This window comes from Panulirus ornatus, chromosome 59, assembly GCF_036320965.1.
Source record: "Panulirus ornatus isolate Po-2019 chromosome 59, ASM3632096v1, whole genome shotgun sequence".
Taxonomy (NCBI): domain Eukaryota; kingdom Metazoa; phylum Arthropoda; class Malacostraca; order Decapoda; family Palinuridae; genus Panulirus; species Panulirus ornatus.
The window spans coordinates 13633987-13657986 of NC_092282.1; the positions used below are offsets into that span (position 1 = coordinate 13633987).

Genomic DNA, 24000 nt, shown 5'->3' on the forward strand with positions numbered 1-24000 from the left:
ATACATACACATACATACACATACATACACATACATACACATACATACACATACATACACATACATACACATACATACACATACATACACATACATACACATACATACACATACATACACATACATACACATACATACACATGTACATAATTCATACTTGCTGCCTTAATCATTCCCGTCGCCACCCCGCCACTCATGAAATGACACCCCTCCTCTCCCGCACGCGCGCGAGGTAGCGCTAGGAAAAGAAAACAATGGCCACATTCGATCACATTGAGTCTCTATCTCTCATGTTATAATTGCACCGAGGCCAACAGATTCCATTTCCAATTCCAGCCCACTAATAATTTCCTAGTGTTTACCCCAGTCGCTTCACCAATGCTCTTCACATTGACAGCACGTCGACCTCGTATACAACATCGTTTCAATTCATTCTATATATATATATATATATATATATATATATATATATATATATATATATATATATATATATATAATCATTATTATTACTATTTCTATTATTATGCTTGATCGCCGTTTCCTGCGTCAGCAAGGTAGTGCCAGGACACAGACGAAGAAAAACCCATCCACTCATATACACACATATATACATGCACGCTCATACTAGTATATGTACATTTTTTTTCATAAAGATTCACCATCTCCCGCGTACACATACATATACATATCAACATATACACATATGCATACACATACATACACATACATACACATGTACATATTCATACTCACTTGCCTTCATCCATTCCCGGTGCCATCCCGCCCTACAGGAAAAAGCATCGCCACCCCTGCCATATTCGTTCACACTCATTGTCTAGCTGTCATGCGTAATGCACCGTAACCATAACTCCCTATATACAACCAGGCCCCACAGACCTTTCCATGGTTTATCCCAGACGTTTCACATACCCTGGTTCAATCCACTGACAGCACGTCGACCCCGGTATACCAGATAACTGTATTCCTTGCACGCTTTTCACCATCTAGCTTGTTCAGACCCCGATCGCTCAAAATCATTTTCACTCAATCCTTCCACTTCCAATCTGGTTTTCCGCTATTCCTTGTTCCCTCCACCTCTGACACATATATCCTCTTTGTCAAGGTTTCCTCACTCATTCTCTCCATATGTCCAAACCATTTCAACACACTCTCTTCTGCTCTCTCAACCACACTTTAGTATCACACGTTTCTCTTACCCTTTCACTACTTATTCGATCAAACCACCTCACACCACATACGGTCCTCAAACATTTCATTTCCAACACACCCACCCACCTCCGTACAACCCAATCTATAACCCATGCCTCGCAGCATATTTTACTGTTGGAACTACCATTCCTTCAAACATACTCATTTTTGCTTTCCAAGACAAAATTTTTTCTTTCCACACCTTCATCGCTCCCAGATCCTTCGCCCCCTCCCCCTCCCAATGACTCACTTCCACTTCCATGGTTCCATCCGCTGCTAAGTCCATTCCTAGATATCTAAATCACTCCACTTCCTCCAATTTTTCTCCACTCAAACTCATATCTCAACTAACTTGTTCCTCAACCCTGCTAAACCTAATTACCTTGCTGTTATTCCCATTTACTCTCAACTCTCTCCTTTCACACACTTTTCCATCTTCTGCAGTTTCTCATACGAATCCGCCACCAACGCTGTATCATCGGCGAACAACTGACTCAATTCCCAGGCTCCCTCATCCCCAACAGACTGCTTACTCGCCCCTCTTTCCAAAACTCTTGCATTTACCTCCCTAACCACCCCATCCATAAATAGATTAAACAACCATGGAGATATCACACACCCCTGCCGCATACCGACCTTCACTGGGAACCAATCACTCTCCTCTCTTCCAACTTGTACACATGCCTTACACCCTTGATGAAAAACTTCTCACTGCTTCTAGCAGCTTACCTCCCACACCGCATACTCTTATACCTTCCACAAACCATCTCTATCCACCCTATCATATGCCTTCTTCAGATCTATAGATGTCACATACAAATCCATCTGTTTCTCTAAGTATTTCTCACAAACATCCTTCATAGCAAGCATGATGCATGGATAACCTCATCGACTCTGTGAATCAGCTTTGTATGATTTTTACAAAAAAGCTTTCATATGGATGCTGAAAATTATATCAGAGTTTAATGGGCACATCTTTTGGTGAATGAGTGTTTCCATTCTATCAGGTCTGCCATCTTAGCTTGATTCATACATGATTGTCGTCTCATAGGTATTTCTCCCTTACGTTATATTTAGGGGGCTTTATTATGATCGTGACCCCAGCTAGAATGAAACTGGGACATTTTCTTTCATTCGTTAGCTTCTCTTGCCACAGAAACATTTATGAATTCTTAAGGGTAAGTCAAAAAAGTGCTATGTCCAGACCATGTACCTGTATCTATGAGTATGTTCCATAAATCAACACTTAGGATGTCCCTCGACTCAGAGCTAACACAGCTCAGACTTAACACAGGAACTAATGTGTCACCCAGCTCAGAGTCAACACAGGGACTCGTCAGCCAGCTCAGAGTTAACATAGAGACTAATAAGTCAACCTGCTTAGAGTTAACAAAGAGACTCATTTGTCATTCCGCTCAGAGGCAACACAGGAAATAAATTGTCAATCTGTTCAACGTTAACACTGGGTTGGTATGCCCTCTGTCTCAGAGACAGCACAAAGACTGATGTGAAGAACATACATTTGGTCTCCTTTGTGTCGGAGCAGTGAATGTCAAAAGGTGAAGGTCATGTGGTTGTTAATACGAGATCAGACATTTTCAGGATGATCGCTGTGCTGTAAGTCTTCATGTTCTATGCGGTTGTTAATACGAGATTAGACATTTTCAGGATGATCGCGGTGCTGTAAGTCTTCATGTTCTGAGTGATTACTGAACGGATAATTTTCTACGAACTGGACAGGAATGAAAGGTTTCTATGTAGAGTTATACGCTGCGAAGCGGAAAGTCACTTCTGGTGCGGTTTGCAGCCTCGCTCCTCCAGTGAGAGAGTGTGGAGGTGGTGGAGGCCGTCCAGTTCAATGAAACAGTACTAAACAAAAGAGGAAGACGACCATATCAGTCCCTTTTTCCCGAAAGCTTTTACATCTCGCAAACTGCCCATCTCAGCACATTCACATCTAAAAGGCTCTCTTTTTTTTACATTCTTATCAATTAGTGCGTAGCCAGTCCACCAGTGAGGGAATCATGGCGGAAAGATCTTTGACATCGACGATATGACCTTTCATTGCAGAGGTATGGATCCTTAGTTATGACGAAGTGACCTTTGACCTGTCCTTTACGTTTCAGGTCAAAGGTCAGGCCATTATACCCAAACGTCGTGCCGTCGCGCTCCAGGGGACGGAACGTCGTATCCAACTATATGATGTTGCTAAACACGACGCCCATAGATGTTATGCCCATCACTGCCACATCCACACAGGTGCACGTTTTGCGACGACTTCGATATAAACACCGGCACTGCTGCAACCTGCAGGCAAACACAGATCCTGAAGCAACCTTAAGGCACACACACACAGATTCTGAAGCAACCTCCAAATAGAAAGATCCTGCTATGGCCTCCAAATATAGATCCTGCTGTAACCTGCAAACAGAAAAGATCGTGCCGTGACCTCCAAATAGAAAAGATTCCCTGGAGTCTCCAAACTTAGCATAACTTCTTTCTATCTTTTAACTTTTTGTATACAAAAGTCAGTCTCAAAGTTTTGTTCCTCAGTCATGGGATTACGTCTGTGAGGTGATTCCTTCGAGTCGACCTAGGCTCCCGTCCCTCCCACAGCTGTGGTGGAGACAGTGTTGGGACGTTGAGGGAGGGCTACCAATGTGTCGCCCTCCTCTCCAGCAACACTGTAAAGAGGACCACCAATGTGAACCTTGCTCTCTGGCAACGTTATGGGCGGAGAGGTGACCAGTATGACCCCCTGGTCCTCTCTGGGACTGCAAGGGTCATCGGCAGCCACCCTACCGTGACTGACTCCTCCCGCCACATCCTGAGCCAACTTTTCGTTCCCCGCACCGCTCGCTGAGCTGAGCTCCTGACGCGGTAAAACACGTTGAACTAATTTCAACAACCCGTGTTCCTTCCAGAGTCCGCCTCGCCTCGCCTCGCCTCTCAATGGGCCTTCCCTCACCCTCGCTTTCCCTGCCATGTCCCCCTACCGCCGACATAGTCCTCACGCGCTGTTATAAATATACAGTGATCAAACAGTTTCCCAGGAATATATAAAAAAAATCTGTGGTTGTTGGAGCAATTTGGTTCATCTGAGCAAAAAAAAAAAAAAAAAGGAGAGGACGTCAGGTTCTTTTTTTTTTTTTTTTTTTTCTTTTCAAAAGAGGTGAGAAACGAAAGCCATTCATATCTGTCAGTGAGTGAATAACGCGGTTGGCACACACAACACTATTTCCTGACAAATTCATATAATCTTTTTTCACCTGAATTCCATTCCAGTTTTATACAGACTTACAATACATGTACTTCCGACGATCAGGATTATACGCGTTCGTTCTAATGTCTCCTTTAATGTGGTTGGTAATTACTGGATAATACATCCTAACTTCGCACAAGACACATACGTCATTAATTCAGTTTAATTATCATAATCCAGGGAATTACTGGATGATACTGGTTGGTGTATGAGAGTCACCATGGAGATGGTGCTGGCTGGCTGAGGCCGCAGCCCACATCCAAACCAGGCTCCCACCCTCAGCCCAGCGGGTGTCGGCCGAAGCTGCCGGACACATACACACCCTTCCTCTCTCTCTCTCTCTCTCTCTCTCTCTCTCTCTCTCTCTCTCTCTCTCTCTCTCTCTCTCTCTCTCTCTCCCAAGCCCTCCGCGCCCTAGTGCCATTTAATCTTTACTGATAATTAACAACTGAACGAACGATTAAAGCAGAACGCTTGGTGGGGCAACGGGCAATGATGGAACTTAGGAAATCCCCAGTGGAGCAGGGCAGCTGGGGTGCGGTACACCACCCCTAATGGGGCAGGGCACCTGGGGTGAGGGGCATCATCCCTAGTGGGGCAGGGCAGCTGGGGTGAGGAGAACTATCCCTAGTAGGCCAGGGCACCTGGGGTAAGAAACACCATCCCCAGTAGGGCAGGGCACCTGGGGTAAGAAAACCCCATCCCCAGTAGGGCAGGACACCTGGGGTAAGAAACACCACCCCCAATAGGGCAGGGCACCTGGGGTAAGAAAACCCCATCCCCAGTAGGGCAGGACACCTGGGGTAAGGACCACCATCCCCAGTAGGGCAGGGCACCTGGGGTAAGGACCACCATCCCCAGTAGGGCAGGGCACCTGGGGTAAGAAACACCATCCCCAGTAAGGCAGGACACGCCAGCTGAGGAACACCGAGCTCTGATCTCGAGGTCCTCGCTTCTGAAACTTACTGACCAGGTCACGTTCAGTCACTAGGGCTGGTCTACTGGAGGCTTACCCCCGAATCAGGGCGTAGTTTGCCCCCGACTTGCGTTATCCTCTAACAATAAAGGACTCGTATATCCCAGGACGAGGCCAGATAACAAGTACAGTCGCACATAGGAGGATCGAAATGGATTTTAGATTGCGGAATTGGAAGCCTAAATTAATTAGCTCGGGAGCAGCTGTCAGCCAAGCCATCTTCCATCATTTTGCTGCCGACATACTTGGACGTCTAAGCAGATCTCTCTCTCTCTCTCTCTCTCTCTCTCTCTCTCTCTCTCTCTCTCTCTCTCTCTCTCTCTCTCTCTCTCTCTCTCATAGGGTGGTTACAGGAGAGGAGAAGAGGCGGAAGAAGGGAAGGGATATTATGAAATGAGGGAAAATTGTGTCCGGTTGTATGATGCAAGTTTTTTTTTGGTGCATGTGGATGATTTCCTGTATGAGTATGATTTTGGGGCCATATCTATGTACCCCCAACAGACTGGAGTGGGTATGAATCTATGTTGCATCTTTGTTTTTGAAAAGAGATTCGCTAAGTGAAAACATTGTTCATTGTGTACATCGATGAGGACTGGAGCCTCTGTGTGTCCTTTGAGGTTTCGAGTAAGCCAAGGGTGTTCCATGTTTGTACTATTGTCGACCTGGGATTTATCTTTAGCTTGTATCTTCGTTGTCTTCAAGTCTCTGCCATACTTTCTGAGCTACTTCTCTCAGGCAGGAACCGACCGGATTTAGTCTATCATTGCTCTTGCTCTTCTACGGTGTCTTCAATTCAGGGAGAATTTTTCATTTGTGACGAATCGTAGAGTCGTATTCTGCATCCTCTGTAACCTCAGCATGCGTGATTTGGAGACGAGGAACGTTGATACAGATGAGTAGTTTACGACAGGTAGGTTACGACAGGTGTTATCATTGAGTAGGTTACGACAGGTAGGTTACGACAGGTGTTATCATTAAGTAGGTTACGACAGGTAGGTTATGACAGGTGTTATTGAGTAGGTTACGACAGGTGTTATCATTAAGTAGGTTACGACAGGTAGGTTACGACAGGTGTTATCAGTGAGTAGGTTACGACAGGTGTTATTGAGTAGGTTACGACAGGTAGGTTACGACAGGTGTTATCATTAAGTAGGTTATGACAGGTAGGTTACGACAGGTGTTATCATTGAGTAGGTTACGACAGGTGTTATCATTGGCTTAATTTTCGGATTCTCCAGAAGGTGACACAATCAGTAGACCGATCAGGGCCGCGTTTCTTGTGCGGATCTCTTTGTTGATAGACTCAGCTCTTATCAAACTTGTTGTTGTTAATGTATGACCCAGCATTCGGCAGTTATCTTGTGCTCTACCTTGTTCTCTTCTGCGACTACGTCGTTGGGTTTTATTCTTCCTAGAGGCGCTATAGTAGTTGTGTACTTTCTTGTTTTGATCTTCCTCATCATGTCAGATTCGTCTACTCTCGTTGCTTCTGACTGTGCTCAAAGGGCGTCCTGGATTGAGTTATTCGAGGCTAAAATTTGTGTGGCGTCATCGGCAAAGTTGTCCATGCTCCTGGTACCCACTGGTGAGGAAATGTCAAATGCGTAAGTTATGAACAGCGTTGGTGATAGGACGCTGCCTTCGGGGTACCCTGCACCTAGTAGAGGGAATCTGGGTGAATAGCAGAGTTGATGGTGATTTCTGCGGTGCGTTGGCGTAGTGGGTGACACGGTCGTCTTTAGTGATCTCGGGTATACGTAGTCGTAGCAGTTTGTACTGAAGACTGTCTGTCCGCCATTTTATAAACGTCGTTGATCATGTGTATCTAACTGTACAATCTATTCCCTGGCCTCTGGAAATGGCGGTTTTCTCCGTCGCAATCGTTACTGCTGAGGGATGACGCTGTCGCCGTATTGATCTGGGTTATAGAGGCTGTTGTTCTCAAGGTGTCCTCTTAAGCTCAAGTTTGTAACTCTTTCCAAAGGTTTCCCCTGGGAGTTCTAGGAGAGATATGGGGCGGCAGTGTTCTTCGAGTCTGTTTCTGGCATACTTGGTTTTAGTATCATTGTTACTCTGGCGTCTTCGAACCTTCGTGGATAGTATCTGGTGCTCAGCATAGCACTGTAGGTGTTGTGAAGGTGCTGATGACCTTTTGGAGGTAGCAAAGTGTGATGAGTCGTAGAGCCTTATTTTGTGTCTTCTGTAACTCCAGCATGGAGACATAGAGGCGAGGAATGTTGAGACAGATGAGTAGGTTAGGTTAGGTTAGGTTAGGTTAGGTTAGGTTAGGTTAGGTTAGGGTAGGTTAGGTTAGGTTAGGTTAGGGTAGGTCAGGCTAGGCTAGGCTAGGCTAGGTTAGGTTAGGTTAGGTTAGGTTAGGCTGGATTAGGTTAGGTTAGGTTAGGCTAGGTTAGGTTAGGCTGGATTAGGTTAGGTTAGGTTAGGTTAGGTTAGGCTAGGTTAGGTTAGGCTGGATTAGGTTAGGTTAGGTTAGGACAGGTATTATCATGGCCCTGACCAAGCGTAATTTTCTGGTTCTCCAAAACCCATCAGCAGATTGGTCTGGGCTGCTCTCTTGCTTATCAATTATGCTCTTCCCCACGACTGAGTTCTTGGTTTTTCGAATGGCTTATCCCAGCTCTAAGACATTCACCATGCGAGGAAGATAAGAAGATTAGATATCTTTTCTCTTAATAGGATTTGACCTCCTAGTGACCAAATGTAAGTTTTCAAAAGTTGAATAAATTCAGTCACGTAGATCACAAGGATTTTTTTTTTTTGAAATAAAAGAAAATACAGTCTTAAAAAGGGAATAAGACCAAAAGCTGTAAGATATAACACTGAAAGAAAAAGCCTCTAGAAAAAGATGAATTTAACATTGGAACAAGTTACCATCAAATGATGTAAGTGTAAAAGCTATTTACTTTCTAAACCTAGTTAGACAAATGTTTTATCAGTTATCTCCTAAATGAGCACAAGGGGAAGAAATGTGATATATACACATTATACATATACTGCAGTGCAGCAGTGGGTCGGATAATTCAGTAAAATTTTATTGCTGCATCTTCTCGTTCTCTCCTGCTACATTCCAAGTGGGCTTACTTCACAAACGCATTTCTATGCTTCCATTCTTTTTAACTGCCGGTTGGTATTGTCGAGAGAGAGAGAGAGAGAGAGAGAGAGAGAGAGAGAGAGAGAGAGAGAGAGAGAGAGAGAGAGAGAGAGAGAGAGAGAGAGAGAGAGCATTCTTACCATTCTACCATAACCTTATTCACTTAGATAAAACAATGGGAAAGCGTATGTAATAAACGAATGCCCTACACATGAACCAACGAGTCTTCTCTTTTCTGTCTCTCTTATGCATCACCTCGAGAATGCGCGCTTCCATGTGGAGCTGCCAGACACAAGCCTTGTGCCTGGAGATGTTCCTGCGAATCACCAGCCTCCACCTGAGGCTACAGAGACCAAACACAGCTGTGTGCACGTCAGAGATCGTCATTTTGGAGGAAGAATCAATCTGGGTTCATGAATAAACACTAATCGTCATAACCATCTGAGAGAAGGGAAGATTTCTTCATCCCATAACTTGATAAAGGTTAACCTCCTCTTTTGAATGTACCCGCTCTTTCTTGTTTGTTGATTTCGATATATGTGTTATCATTTTGTATGACGGACCCCCACCACACCAAGCACTATCGGGTCGTATCACGCCACACTGCACCATCACATGACAACAATGAGGGTCCGTGGGAACCTAAGGGTTTTACACACACACACACACACACACACACACACACACACACACACACACACACACACACACTTGAGTGACATCATCGCTGCCTCCTACAGACGTATTAAGAACCATCTGCTCTCCACAGGCCTACTCCCTAACCTGTGACTGTACCAGGAAAGCGTACGGAGAACACAAGACGTGTAGAGTTGAAATAAACTGGACAATGTAGCATTGATATTGCGAGTACCAACCCTCCCGGAGTTAGCACACGAAGGATAACTTACACGAAAGAATACTGACCCGAGAATGCTTAAGAAAATTACATATCAGTAAATACAATGGTTTGGCGTGCCAAAAAAGAATCTATCTTCGCTTGCAAGACAGACAGCACAAGCGAGCTACAAACGTAATATGTAGTTGAGCCACGGAGGTAGCCTGTAGTAGATAGCATTATAGTAATTCACAGGACAAAAATATATATATGAAAGAAAATCTTCACTTCCCTCAGAGACGTCTTAAAGAAAACGGGCGAAATCTTAGATAAATGTTCTGTCACCCGCTTGTGAGTTATGATGACCGCTCGTCCCTTGTGTTCGTCCAACAGACGACACAACTTGGGAAAATGTTCCCTTTATTTTCCTCGTGTGTTACGAATCGTACGACATATTCTGACCGCACCTGTACGTACGACTAGTAACTCCACCGACGTAACAAAAGCTGAGGATTAGCGTAAGTCTCGTCAGCGTATGAATGAGTGCGCCACATTACGAATCAATTACAGGAACGCTACACTGATCTGCTCAACCAAAGGGTCAAGCACGTTCAACAATCAGGGGGTGTATCTGCTCTGGCATCATGACTGCTCGCAACGTTGACACGGGATATGTACGTTAGTCACTGGGATTCGAAAGCTGATTTCAGACATGACCTCACAACCTCACGCCATACTTAAATGTCACACATATCAAAAAAAAAAAAGAAAAAAAAAGGGATACAACGTATAACTAAGTTTTCGTAACACTGATCACACTTTAGTATAGCAGATCACCCAGATACTGTGCTCGTAACATTATAAAAGCGCTTTCACGTTACCAAAGACACTTAAAGAGTAAGTAACACCACAATCATCTCCTATGGCTGTGGGAGTAACACATCACAAAGTTACGTTACCCCATCTTTACCCAAAAATGTTACATGACCTGAACCTCAAGCTACGAGGCTACACAGCTACAAGACTACACAAGACACTAGGAGTGTAGTCAACACTTACTAGGGTTACAGTCGTATGCGTTGATACATTCAGAGGTACGGAACTGGTGGATCAGAGCCGTCTTGCCCACGCCCGTGGCGCCCAGGATGGCCATACGGAAACTGGACACTTGCTCCTGTTCCTCAGCTGACTCCGGCGTCGCCAACTGCAACCAGAGAGACAACAGTGTCACACATGAGCCACACACACACACACACACACAAAGGGTGGTGCAGCAGGACATTCTCATACAACACATATATATGAACGTAAATGTGGACACAAATGCATTAGCACATAGGAAGGGGGAGAGAATGTAGACCCTCTTCAAATGTAAATTCAAACTTGCATAGAAATATAAGTAAAGAGAGTCAATAATGTATAGATGAAATACAATATATATGATGAATAATTAGGAAATGTTTATTGATAAACTTGTAATTACAGGCACACGACCTGGAATGAAATAAACCCTGAATAAACGAGGAAATAAATTGCATACACCTCAAACTTATCGTGGGGCAGATTTTACAGAGAGAGACAGAGCTTTTAGAAAATTCTTACCTGGTTCTCCCACAGCGACCTCGAGCGATGGTGTTTGAAATGTTGCCGGAAGCCCTAACTGAGCTCGACAGGTGAATTTGTTTATGTCCTTGATTTTATCTCAGCAGCCAGGGATTGGTTTACAACTTTGCAGATTATTCATTCAGACTCACATCGCCGTGGACCCAGAGGCAAAAGCAGCTGGGTTATATGAGGAAAAAGAAATCATCGTGGGGAAAAGCACAACTTGGTGATGTTCTTGAACTAAGCCGCTGCTGTGCTGGACCAAACTTGTGCTCGGGTATCGACCCACGGTATGACCACACCTTGGTCAACTACCAGCCACCAAGTCGACACAAAAGAGCTTACCCCCAGCTTCACACTTTACCAGTCTTTACTCACAGATCCCACTCCCCTAACAAAGGTGACAGTGATTAAGCACATACACACAGTAATGACGTAACGAGCCGTAGATAACAGCCCTCCCAGTTGAGTCTTAAATTCTATTCCACCAGCCAAACACTTATCTGAAACTACACTCTCCCCTATCCCCAGGGATAGGGGAAAAGAATATTTGTCATGTTATTCCCTGCGTGTCGTAGATAAAAAGGGGTCGGGGCAAGAGAAGCGGCGGGGGGCGGAAAAAACCCCTCCCTTTCTTGTATTTCAGTTTGTATAAGTTAGAACAAAAGAAGGAGCAAAGCGCGGAGTGCTCATCCTCCTCGAAGGCTCAGTCCGGGGTGTTTTAGCTCAAGAGTGAATCAAAGGTCAATGGTAATAGGTAAGAATGGCTTGGAAATGTTTCTGGGGTAAAGTCAAGGGTTAATATATGGCCGAGAGCTAAGAAGAGGGACCCAATTCTCCTGAAGGAGTTGTGGGAGTGTGTGAAACAGCAGAGTAAGGACATGAGCTCCACACTGATGTGGGTTACAAAGAAAGTGGGTCAGGAGAAGTGGGTGCACTTGGCCACCAGAAAATGTGAAGGGAAGCGAGTGTTTTGGTAAACAGTAGAGTGCGTGTGTCAGCAGTTTTGATGCGAGATATTGGGTATCAGTGATGGGTGATTTGAATGCGGAAGTGGGTAATGTGTCAGATGAGGGTATAACTGGAGGACATGGGTTATTTAGTGAGGTGAACGGAACTGGAGAGCAGATCAAGGAGCTGTGTGCTGAAAAAAGACTAGTGATTGGGAATACCTGGTTCAAAAAAATCATAGGTATACGTGGAGTAGCAAAGATGACAGATAATCGGGCATTATTAGATTACGTAATAAATGACAGGCGTGCACAGGAAATATTCTTCGATGTAAATGTACTGAGAGGAGCAGCTGGTGGGTAAATTGGCAAAGGGCTAGAGGAAACGAAGCTGGGGGAGTGGGTGAAGATTGAAAGGTATTTCAGGAAGCAGTGTTGGCATGTGCGAAGGAAGAGTGTTGCATGGGGAAGGTGGTTGGTGGCCAGGTGAGAAAGGATAGTGTTTGTGTGGTGAGATGACGATGTTGAGTTGCCAGTGAAACAGGAAACAGAGATGCACTTGTGATACAGGGAAGGTGTGCAAGTGACTGGAAGATGTGCGAAAGGAAACGACAGGAGATCAAGAGGAAGGTGCAGGGGTTGAAAAAGAGGGCAAATGCGAATTGAGGTAAGCCAGTATCAGGGAACCTCAGCAGGAATAAGAAAATGCTTTGGAAAGAGGTTAACAGAGTGAGAAAAACAAGACAAGAAATTGGAACATCAGTGAAGAGAGCACATGGGGAAGTGGTAACAAGAAGTGAGAAGGTGAAGACATGGAGTTAGTATTTTAAAGGATTGTTGAATATGTTTGAAAAAAGGGTGGCAGACGTAGTTAGTTGGGTCGGAGTGGTATGCGAAGTGTGATAGTCATGGCAAGTGGTTTGGTGAAAAGAGTAAAAGTGGTGAAAGCCTTGCATGAGATGAAATGTGGCAAGTCGGCTGGAGTGGATGTTATCATATTTGAATTTATAAAAGAGGGGATGACTATATTGTTGATTTGTTAGTTACGAGTTTCAATGTATTTATGAGTCATTCTGAAGTACCCGAGTATAGGCAGAAATGTATAAAGACCAGAGTGACAAAACTAGCCTGAAATTTCAAATGGTTATGTCTATCACCTACTATGCAAGAATGGCTATAAAGTTTACTCGAAGCAAAGTGGAAAAGAATTGAATTTAGGAATACAGCAGCATCACTACAGTGATCGTGGTGGGCAAGAATCCAGTGCTTCTATTCCTGCACACGGGAGAAGTTATCAGCCTCACTCCTGAATGGCATACCCCTCAGAAAATTGTATCTTGTCGCTCAAATGTAAATAAAGATATGAAAGAACCAAGCATTATCAAACAATGTTTCAACATCATTCTCAACATCACAGTTTAGGTATGTATAAACAAATTCCTTTCATAATGATTCAAGATCTGTCAACGTGTACGAGTCTGCGAGCCAAAATCACGACCTGACCCTTGTGTGTGGTTAAATGACACCCTCGGCTTCGGTCACCCAACCCAACAATAACCCAGTGCGACGCCTCGTCTCTGGTGATCATATTCTTTACTTGACCTTCCCGCTTCACCCGCACCTGACGAGGTGAGGGTGAGACACAAGAGAGAAATATAACAGTCAGTTGATTAACATTGAAGATACATAGCTAGGACGCCATTTGGTAAACATGCATATGAACGCGCACCTTCACAGAACATACAAACCTCCTTGGCAGCATATAGTCAGCTTGTATCAGCTTGTATAAAGTGATATATTACCATTAAATCTCATATGAGGTGCATGATGGTATTACTCTACATTTTTCGAAACTTTAAAACATTTTGATGAGAATCTGAAGTGATACTGATCCTCGCGACTGTGCTTTATTTTCACTGCTGCTATAAACACATGATCCGTTTACTGATGTTTCCTTTCCATTCATAGAATCACTCCGTAAGGTACTACCGTAATGCTTCCGTATGTTCATCACTGCCTTCTTATGTAGTGCTGATGATGTAAAGCGTTACCTTGCGGCAAAAATCTCGTCGTAAAGACTCGTTGACAAAAAAAGAAAAAAAGAAAAGTTTTTTCCTCTCTCTCTCTCTCTCTCTCTCTCTCTCTCTCTCTCTCTCTCTCTCTCTCTCTCTTGAGGTTTTAAAAACATGGAAAAACCTCTTCATTTACCATCTCTCTCTCTCCTCTCTCTCTCTCTCTCTCTATATATATATATCTCTATATATATATATATATATATATATATATATATATATATATATATATATATACATACGTATGTGTGAGTGTGTGCGTGTATCCCGAGCGAGTCTTATGACAGCATCATGCTAGGATTTGGCATAAATCTGTGTGTTTCATATTCCCGCCGTCTCCCATGTGAATTTTGTTTTTACGACTTTGTTCTTCGGCGTCATGGTCATGGCGTCATACTGGCCGCCGAGGGATTAACATGGGTCCTGCCGCGTGAATGCCAACAAGGCCCGCCCAACCCCTGCGTGGAAATGGCCATCTTATGTAATGTATCCAGAGTTTCGAATTACCTCAAGATAAGCTTAGTAAGAATTACCTGGAGTCCTCCAGCTCGAAGTTACACTACGAGTGAAAAGTCGCCTTTGTCAAAGCTGTCTGTATCCCTGGGAGTTGAGTCTTGCCAAATGGACTTCTATTTCCAAAGGAGGGTTACATATTCCTCTGTTACTGGAAGTAGCGTAGCGTTAGGATACAAGAGCCTTATAGAAACGTCCTTGGCAACACCAAGACTCGCACCTAAAAATTGGTCTTGGGGCAATTATATGTAAATAAACAAGCCTGGTTGGCTGGGCTGCTAGGTTTATTGCTGGGGCCACTGATCTTTTAAACCTGCAAGAGGCACATCTTATCACGAGTAGGAGTTTAATTAGCATATTTTATTACAGTTCCAGTATACTGCATTGGTGAGGAAGGAACTCCAGAGCGACAGACATACACTCAGTTCTTCGGAGATTGGTTGGGAAGTTACACCATGCTGCTGTGTGGCCAGCCCCTACACTCACTTCCAGCCCTTATATATATATATATATATATATATATATATATATATATATATATATATATATATATATATATATATATATATATATTTTTTTTTTTTTTTTTCATACGATTCGCCATTTCCCGCATTTGCGAGGTAGCGTTAAGAACAGAGGACTGGGCCTTAGAGGGAAAATCCTCACCTGGCCCCCTTCTCTGTTCCATCTTTTGGAAAATTAAAAAAAAAACGAGAGGGGAGGATTTCCAGCCACCCGCTCCCTCCCCTTTTAGTCGCCTTCTACGACACGCAGGGAATACGTGGGAAGTATTCTTTCTCCCCTATCCCCAGGGATGATATATATATATATATATATATATATATATATATATATATATATATATATATATATATATATATATATATATATATATATTCGTCATTTCCCGCGTTAGCGAGGGATCGTTAAGAATAGAGGACTAAGCCCAAGAGGGAAAAAATCCTCACTAGGCCCCTTTCTCTGTTCCTACTTTTGGTAAAGTAAAAACTGGAGGGGAGGATTTCCAGCCCCCCCATTTAGTCGTCTCTTACGACACGCAGGAAGGGCGGGCCTCGGCGATATCAGCTTATGAATGTCGAAGAAAATCACATCTATCGATTTCTTGCACTTCATTTAAGAAACCAAACGTCCCGATTTGCTTATGTCATAAGTTTCCCAGCTGTACAGGAAGCTTACAGAGAGCTGGGAAGGTTTTGAAAATAAGAGGAGGAAGACGGCGTTAGATACCGGAAAAAACAAAGATAAAAATTCACGACGAATTTATGTAAGTTTCACCTAACTCTCCCCATAGACAGAGATTCACCTAATTCAGCGCACCACTTGGATGTTGATGCTACCGTTGTATTCATTCATCACATGGTTACTACTTAAGTATACAAGTATACACTCAAACGTAACTTTGAAAGCCCGTATTTAATATTGTAGTATTCATCTTCTTATGTAAGTAGTTTAAGATTGACACAGATATATTTCAGTGGAACACACTCATTGACTTTTATTATGTCGACTATCAGCCATACGACAATGTGGGTACGAAAACAGAGACCCTGGTATTGTTTGATATCATCTGAAAGGTCTTGGCATGTGGAAACAGGTTTTGTGTGAGGGTGAGGCCATACAGTGTAGCTGAAGTGTATCGCAGCAACGTAAGCACTAAAACTGAAAAGAGGTATTCAAGAAAATCCGTGCGAGGTTTCAACATAACAAGAAGCAGCCTGTACCATAATATTTTTTTTTTTACCGTCTTTAGAACTATTCCAATTATTCTGTGAGCATCTGACACACAACAACGAGGTATTTACATGATAATGAATGTCGTATGTGGATATGGTGGAAGGCATACTCCTTGGTGCTCATACGACTTACCAGAGATGGCGATTGAAACCTGGATAGAACAGGCCAAGACGACGGGCAAACACTATGCTCGTTATCTGCTTATATGAGACGCTGCAGCTATACAGTAAACATCCAGATACATACATCAGCATTTCTTTAGGAGAGAAGTCTTTTTACAGCTTGGAACAAACGATCCATTTGGAAGAAACGCAGTTGACCAGGTTACAGAAGATACTGCATTTGGGACACGAAAACTGCTGAGGGAGTTCTAGATTACAGTTCTGGAGCTGCCTTTGCTCCACCAGTCCCGCGAATTATTGTCCATATGCAGATGTGATTAATGGCTAACTTGAGCAACGGAAGTTCAGAATGGAATGGAATGAGCAAGTTGTCACGCCTCTCGTGGAAACATATCGCATCAAGGTGAATCCTTCTGAAGCTGGTCTAGATGAATTAGTTCAGTTTTCCCACCACTACAGCTGTGTCAGGTCATATAGCTTCCGATATGATTCGAGCGAAATGAAGTAGGGAAAATGCATGCCAGACTTCCGTGGAAGGGAGGTTAGAGTCAGATTAACCTGTCATGGAATTTAGTGGCAAGTTATCCAAACTGAAGCTCAAAACATTCTCGGATATGAGCAGGAAGAAAAGTGTGTCTCTCCAAATGGCAAAGATCTGATTCTCAGAGCTGATCACAAGTTGTTTTTCGAAGCCAAGACACGAAAGAACCAGAGCATGACAGATTTCGCAGGGAGATTTCGCACATCCTTTTTGGTCTCTTACGTGTGTCCCTCGCGGCAGAAGATGGTTACATCAAAAAACGACAAATCTACCCTGAAAAGAGGAATTCCAAAAGAAACAATGGCAGAGAACACAACAGATCCGTCAACAGCAATTTATGACACACTGGCTTCTGCACGGGAGACAAAGGAGACACCAAAAAGAACATAGCGCACGACTGCGAAGTCTTTGTTTGCTTTTGCACTGAGGAAAGACGCTGCATATGTGAGAACTGAGATTTTCTTTAGTGTATATAAGCAACACAACATCAAGAACCAAGGGAGATCACGCCACATAGAAACAATAGCAATCCGGTACATAATCATCGCCCTTCACCAAAACTGTATGACAACGGAGAAACTACCCTAGACGACAAAGAGGATCGTGCACTGCAATTGAAGAACCTGTGTCTTACTTGTGAATCAGATTGCTTCTGGATCACAGCCACATTCGTCCAGAAAGTTCCAGAAGTATAAATCGCCCAGAAGGAAGCGGACAGAAGAATGTTCCTTTATGAGCAACACGCTGCGCATAAGGAGTACCGACCTGTTCTCCAGAGCTGATGGTACTGATGTCTTCCTCCTTTGCCTGGCTTTCTCCAGAAAAAGAGAACAACATACCACAGTGACATGAACGATGCTGGTCATGCATTTGGCTCCGATGTTTGAGTGAGACAATCCTTGGCTTGTGTTCATTCAAAGACCGCCATTCTGAAAGTGTAATTACAGTCTGTGGGTGGGTGAAGCCTCGCTAAATCATTCTCAAACATGGATTTTCAAGGAGCATTTAGATATGTGGGATGGAAGTGAATGGTCTCATTAACCCTCCAGTCATGGTCAGACTTTTTCATCTGTTGTGATACATGGTCGCAGATCATGAGATCGTTTAGCAAAGGCCTTTCAACACCATCTGCTCTGCAAAGGCCTTTCAACACCACCTGTTCTGCACCAAGGAGGGAGAAATAGTATCGAACCACTTTTCTCATTGTTTTGATCGTCTTCACGGACACTCGTAACGTTAGAATCATCAGGCTGCCGTTCAGAAAAGGGGCTTGATCCATAAACACCTGGAGCCCTGCAGGACATGGATGAAAATTTGTCTCAGAATGTGTGACACCAGCGTATACTATCCAATGACTTGGTGTGAGTGGCGCCCCAGTACCAAATGCTACTTTAGAAGCGTTGTCATATAAATGCAGCAGCTTCTGCATATCATCTCACTCTTCCTGTGTGATGAACGGCTCTGAAATGCTTATATGTATACAAGTTGAAACCATGTGAGTACCAGAGTGAGGATAAGAGCAGAGAGGTCGACTTGACCAGAGATGTATCCCAATCATGTGAATCTACTACGATCAGTGCGTGCCACTTTGAAATTAGTTTTGAAACCTTAATGCTATTTGAGGGTTCACATACGTAACTGATATTTGTTCATAAAATTGCTCAGCTTTGGCTTTTGGTCTATGAGGAGCCATGAAGTACAACAGAATCTTGTACATTTCGGGTGCAATCAGCTATTTCTAAATTCTTAGGAAAAAATAACACTAATATAATCTATTAGAATCAAGGTATCTTAAGCCAATGGTAACAATGAACCAAACTTCGACCTTTAGCTGAGGGACGAAGATGAGAACGATCCAAACAGTCGTCCGATGAACAACCACTGCTGTACTCCCTCCACACCAGCTGACGACAACAGACGACCACTGGAGGTAAGTAAGATGAACCATGGGGAAGTTGTGGGATGCTTTCTAACCTCAGATTTTCCCTTATCTTCAGTGTTTTCCCCCCTCTCGAGCTCTTATGTATCCATGTTACTTCAAAGTCAACTCTGCAAGTGTAGAAATGTTCTCCTACAGTGTTGTATATGATCCTCGTTATTATCAAAGTACTGATATCATCATCGCCACCCTTGAACAGAACTATGACCATATATATATATGTGACAAAGTAACACCTCGGTCGACTAGGAGGTTTTATCACACTCCCGTTTTTCTTCTGTTTTCCTAATCCTTTCTCGATCGCCACACTCCTGAGAACACTTCAGTCAACCCCACCTGGATCTTTCAGCTCCTAGAACTTGTCTCCCAAAGTCCACACTGAAGAAATATACTCATAGCTTTATCTTCAGGTATTTCGACCTGTATATATATATATATATATATATATATATATATATATATATATATATATATATATATATATATATATATATATATATATATGTGTGTGTGTGTTTGTGTGTGTGTGTGTGTGTTTCTGGACACACCTGCTGTTTGACCCCCTTGGTGGGTCTCGTAAAATGTAAACCAGATTCAACATCTTCACTGTCGTGTGAAATGCCTAAGACAACAGGAGGGGCGGCGAGTCGTGATGATTTCTTTTTTCCCCCTCTACGTAAACCGTCAGCGGCTGAACTATCTCAATAAGAGCCAGGGAATAATAGTCGCCACTTATCTTGGACTGATAGCGAACGACTGCACCGAAGTCAGTCATAACAATTATATGAAGGAAGAAAAATAATGATATTTATATTCCACACACACACACACACACACACACACACACACACACACACACACACACCACACACACGCTAAGGTCCAGAAGAAGCATGACTTGAAACCAGAGAAGCGTGTCTTTCTCGACGTCAACACTGGGAGAAAAAAGAAGCTTCAAAGAACTATGTATATCACACGTCCTCCAAAAAAAAAGGGAACATTATTACTGCTGCTGCTGCTGCTGTTTCCCGGAAATATTTCAACTTGTCAGAGACAAAACCTTTGTCTAAGGTTCTGTAAAGTTCAAAGCAACCCTGCGAATCTCACAATGTGATTTCAAGATTTCGGAACAGTTTCAGCTCTGGAGAAACGACTTCGTGTTTTATTTTTGCCAAAGTAAATCACACATATGTACTTTCAAATATCGACATGAATGGAATACATAAGCAGTGAATGAGTGCGTTCCATCTACTCTTTAAACTCCAAATTTTCCTGATATGAATGCATGGAAATTTGAGTAAACTAAAATCATGTCTCTCCGGTGGTGATTCGAACACGGGGCGCCCAGAACCATCACCAGGCAACCAGAACCAACATTTTCCTTGACCTGGCTCGTTTTCTGTCCATTTCTGAAACATCCACAAGTCTCATACCGAACCTTCCCTTTGTCGAACACCCTCTGTCTACTTCCTAACGTAATCCATTCTTCTACGTTGAACTTCAACTGTCCATCGCTGATTCTCTTCTTTACTATGAGATATTCTACTAAAATCTCCACTATAGTTTTCACTCCAACAGTGCTGTTTGTGCTCACGGCAATACAAGAAACACCTATTGTTCACCTCACGCACATCTCGATTCTCCTAATGTTAAACTGACATGGCTTAAGATTTCCTTACCCTCTATATCTTTGCTTTAATGTTTCATGTACATCCCTCAATTTCCCCCATTTGTTTCCAAGTACAAATTTCAGACCACTTGTCAAGAGAAGCATATCTCTCCTCACATCTTCGTCTTGAAATCCTTTATGTTGGTATAGAATCCTTTCTCGTCCTGAGTGTTCCTGATTCATTAACACAGAGCCAATGGACGCGTTGTAGCTTTGCATTATAAGTAATGAACATCAAATGCCATAAAAGGCATCGTCGAATTGGGTTCACAGCGGACGGAAGGACATCATGAAAATACAACAATCACAAAAACTTTTAGTCATCAAAGACATGGGAAAAAAAGTTAACGTTATCTTAAAGAAAAATCTAGTCCAGTCTTCTACTTATGACTTAGACTAGATGTACAAAATCTGAAACCTGAACCAATGCCTACTAACAAAACACACACACACACACACACACACACACACACACACACACACACACACACACACACACACACACAAACACACACAAAAAATGTGCGAAAGATCATGACAAAGAAAAAGTCATATTTTCCCCATCTCATGCAACATGAGCCAAATTTTTTTCAGTAAACACTGATAAGCTTTTATCATTTCTTTCTTCCATCAATTTCCTGTCTGACGTTTCTTACTGTAGTGTGACAGACGCTGTACTTAACACTGTTTACGTGAAAACATGTATACATACTTCACTAAGATTCATAGCAACCTTAAACCCCTTGGAACTCGAAGGTCAGACTCTTGGGCATGTTGGTTGACCTGACCTGTCCACCTGACCTGACTTTTAAATATCAGGTCAAAGGCTAAACCAGAATCAGACAGAGGGATCGAACCGTCGTGTCCATAACCGTACCATCATGGGCAAGGGTGCGTGTCGTCTTGCTCAAGAAGTCAGTCAATCTTCAATTAAAACGACACCATCAGGAGGTCTCTGTTACTGGTCATGTCTTACAACCATATAATTAAATGAACCATAACCTACGTTATCTATTACAAAGTACAACGGTGAAACGACATAAATGACATACCGTCGCAAAAGTTAAATATCACTTACGTCATAAGTAATGACCATACATATATATATATATATATATAACTTATGTCGTAAGTAATGACCATGCGTTGGGACGAGGAGGAGTAGGGGGTTGTCAGTGGGGTTGTCTGTGGCCCTACATGGCCTCCGCTTGGTCTAATGGGGCGGGCGGGGCCCCCTTCCTCGGCGATGACTAACCCTATCGTATAGGTGGCCCCAGGAGAGACCACACCACTCATAAACTCTAACGTGTATCGTCCATAGGTAGACCACAGTGCAGGCAGCCGGCCCTCTCTCCCTTGCTTATCCTCCCTACTCATGTTCCATTGTCCTCCCTGCTCTCCGCTTTCATCTCCTCCCTCCTTCCTTTACCATCTCTTTCGCTACCACACCCCCCTCTGTCTCCTCCGATCGTCTGCTCCCCTGTGGGCCAAGCTCCTCAGGGGCAGCGGGCAGGGGCAGCAGCCGGCTGTCACCCTCAAGAGGCCCTCCACCTTCCCTGGGGATTCGATAAGCCCCGGGGGCACCAGCCACATCCATTCCACCTGCAACCACTCCAGCCCATCTGGGGAAGGTACCTGCTGTAGGGTGGGGGAGTTCCGAGCGAAGAGTGGTGAGTGGTGGGGTTGGTGAGTGAGGGGTGGTGAGTGAGGGATGTGTCTGGTAAGTGATGGATATGTGTTGTGTGTTGAAGTGCAGTGACCGATTATGATGTTATCGTACTGTCGCCAGACAAAGTGGGATGCAGGGCAAAGCTAGAAACATTTCGGGAACTAAAATTTCATCCTCACCCGAGCCAAATCAGCTTCCGACAAGCTAATCCGTAATCAACTGTGTGGATGATGCCATCAGTCGTATGTAAAGCGTCTGCGTGCCAGTCTCGTGTCTGGACCAAAAATCTGGGCAAAAAAGAAGCTATCAACTGTCTCATTTCCTGGGTTTAGAAATTACTAAGATTATCTAGTTTATGATTCCCATGATAACCCCTTAAGCAAGACGGTACGATCCTTTATAGCACAATAGCACGACCTTTGAGTAGAAAAAGCCTGGCGTTCGACTGGATCCTAAAAGGGTTGGGTCAAGGGTCTAACATGGGCACAGGACAGATTGATTTGATTGTAAGTTGGAAGACGAGAACCTGGAAGATGTGAAATGTTGAAATACCTGGGAGTGGACATGGCAGCGGAGGGATATATATATATATATATATATATATATATATATATATATATATATATATATATATATATATATATATATATATATATATATATATATATATACATATATATATATATAAGTAAGCACCTACGATGAGATTTTGCCAAAAGGCAGGGTTAGCGTGTGGCGCTCTGAGAATGATATCATTTCTCTTTGTCGCTGCGCTCACACCTTCGTCGTCTGTCTTAGGTTCATCCGCATATTACGTTTACTGTTAAATGTTTCCGCAGTTGATCTAGGCACGTTTCTTATTTCGTAGGGATATATTCGATGCAATTCAAAGGACTTTTCGGAGAGAGAGAGAGAGAGAGAGAGAGAGAGAGAGAGAGAGAGAGAGAGAGAGAGAGAGAGAGAGAGAGAGAGAGAGAGGCGCTACAGCCAATATCATTCTCGTGCCAGATGTTGTGCCCTCGTCTCGGGAGTCGCTCGGCCGTGTCTTCACCGATGATGGACACAGGGGGCTCAGAGAGGCAACATCGGGATCACCCAACCAGCGGATAAACCCCATAGTTGGGGAAGCTGAAAGGACAACTTCCCCTGAATGGACAAGGATCATGAATGGCCCTGAATGCGAGTGCATCGGGAAAGTATTGCTTCCAGTGGCCCAGAGGAACGAACCCCCTAACAGTCGAGCTATATATATATATATATATATATATATATATATATATATATATATATATATATATATATATATATATATATGAAATGTTAGAAATAATTTAGAAAACTGAAACTTCTAGCTGGAAATGAAATGAAAAATGAATGTCACATAATGGTTCAACCTCTGGCTTTGGAAAAGGGAAATATATAATTTATTTACACAAACTTCAGGAGAGAAGTTGGAGGAGAAGTCTCGACCATCGTGTAAGGGAGGGACTAGCAATATCAGATGGACTGCCATCCGCTTTAGTGTGGTCGTAAATGTTGAAGGTTTGATGGTGAGGCATACACAGTCTCTTGTGATGTCTTCATCTTGTTATACATATGGCGTTAGCTTTGATTAAAGTGATATTTCTCGGCAAAGGTTCTTCCTCTCTCTCTGTGTGCTTCTCTGTGCTTGCCTCCGTACGTTATGTTTTCCGTTTCGGTTTTGCAGTGGGGCATCGTATACTCCCTCTCTCTCTCTCTCTCTCTCTCTCTCTCTCTCTCTCTCTCT

General features: G+C 43.3%; 1 protein-coding gene across 3 annotated transcripts in view; it reads right to left on the reverse strand.

The window, feature by feature from the left end:
* The window catches only part of Rgk3 (Rad, Gem/Kir family member 3), a 616115-nt gene that overhangs the window by 78569 nt on the left and 513546 nt on the right, over positions 1–24000 (reverse strand). For all 3 annotated transcript variants that reach the window (XM_071696098.1, XM_071696096.1, XM_071696097.1), the window contains one exon: positions 10457–10601. In XM_071696098.1, the coding sequence (XP_071552199.1) occupies positions 10457–10601 (145 nt within the window). The remainder of the gene's footprint in view (positions 1–10456; positions 10602–24000) is intronic.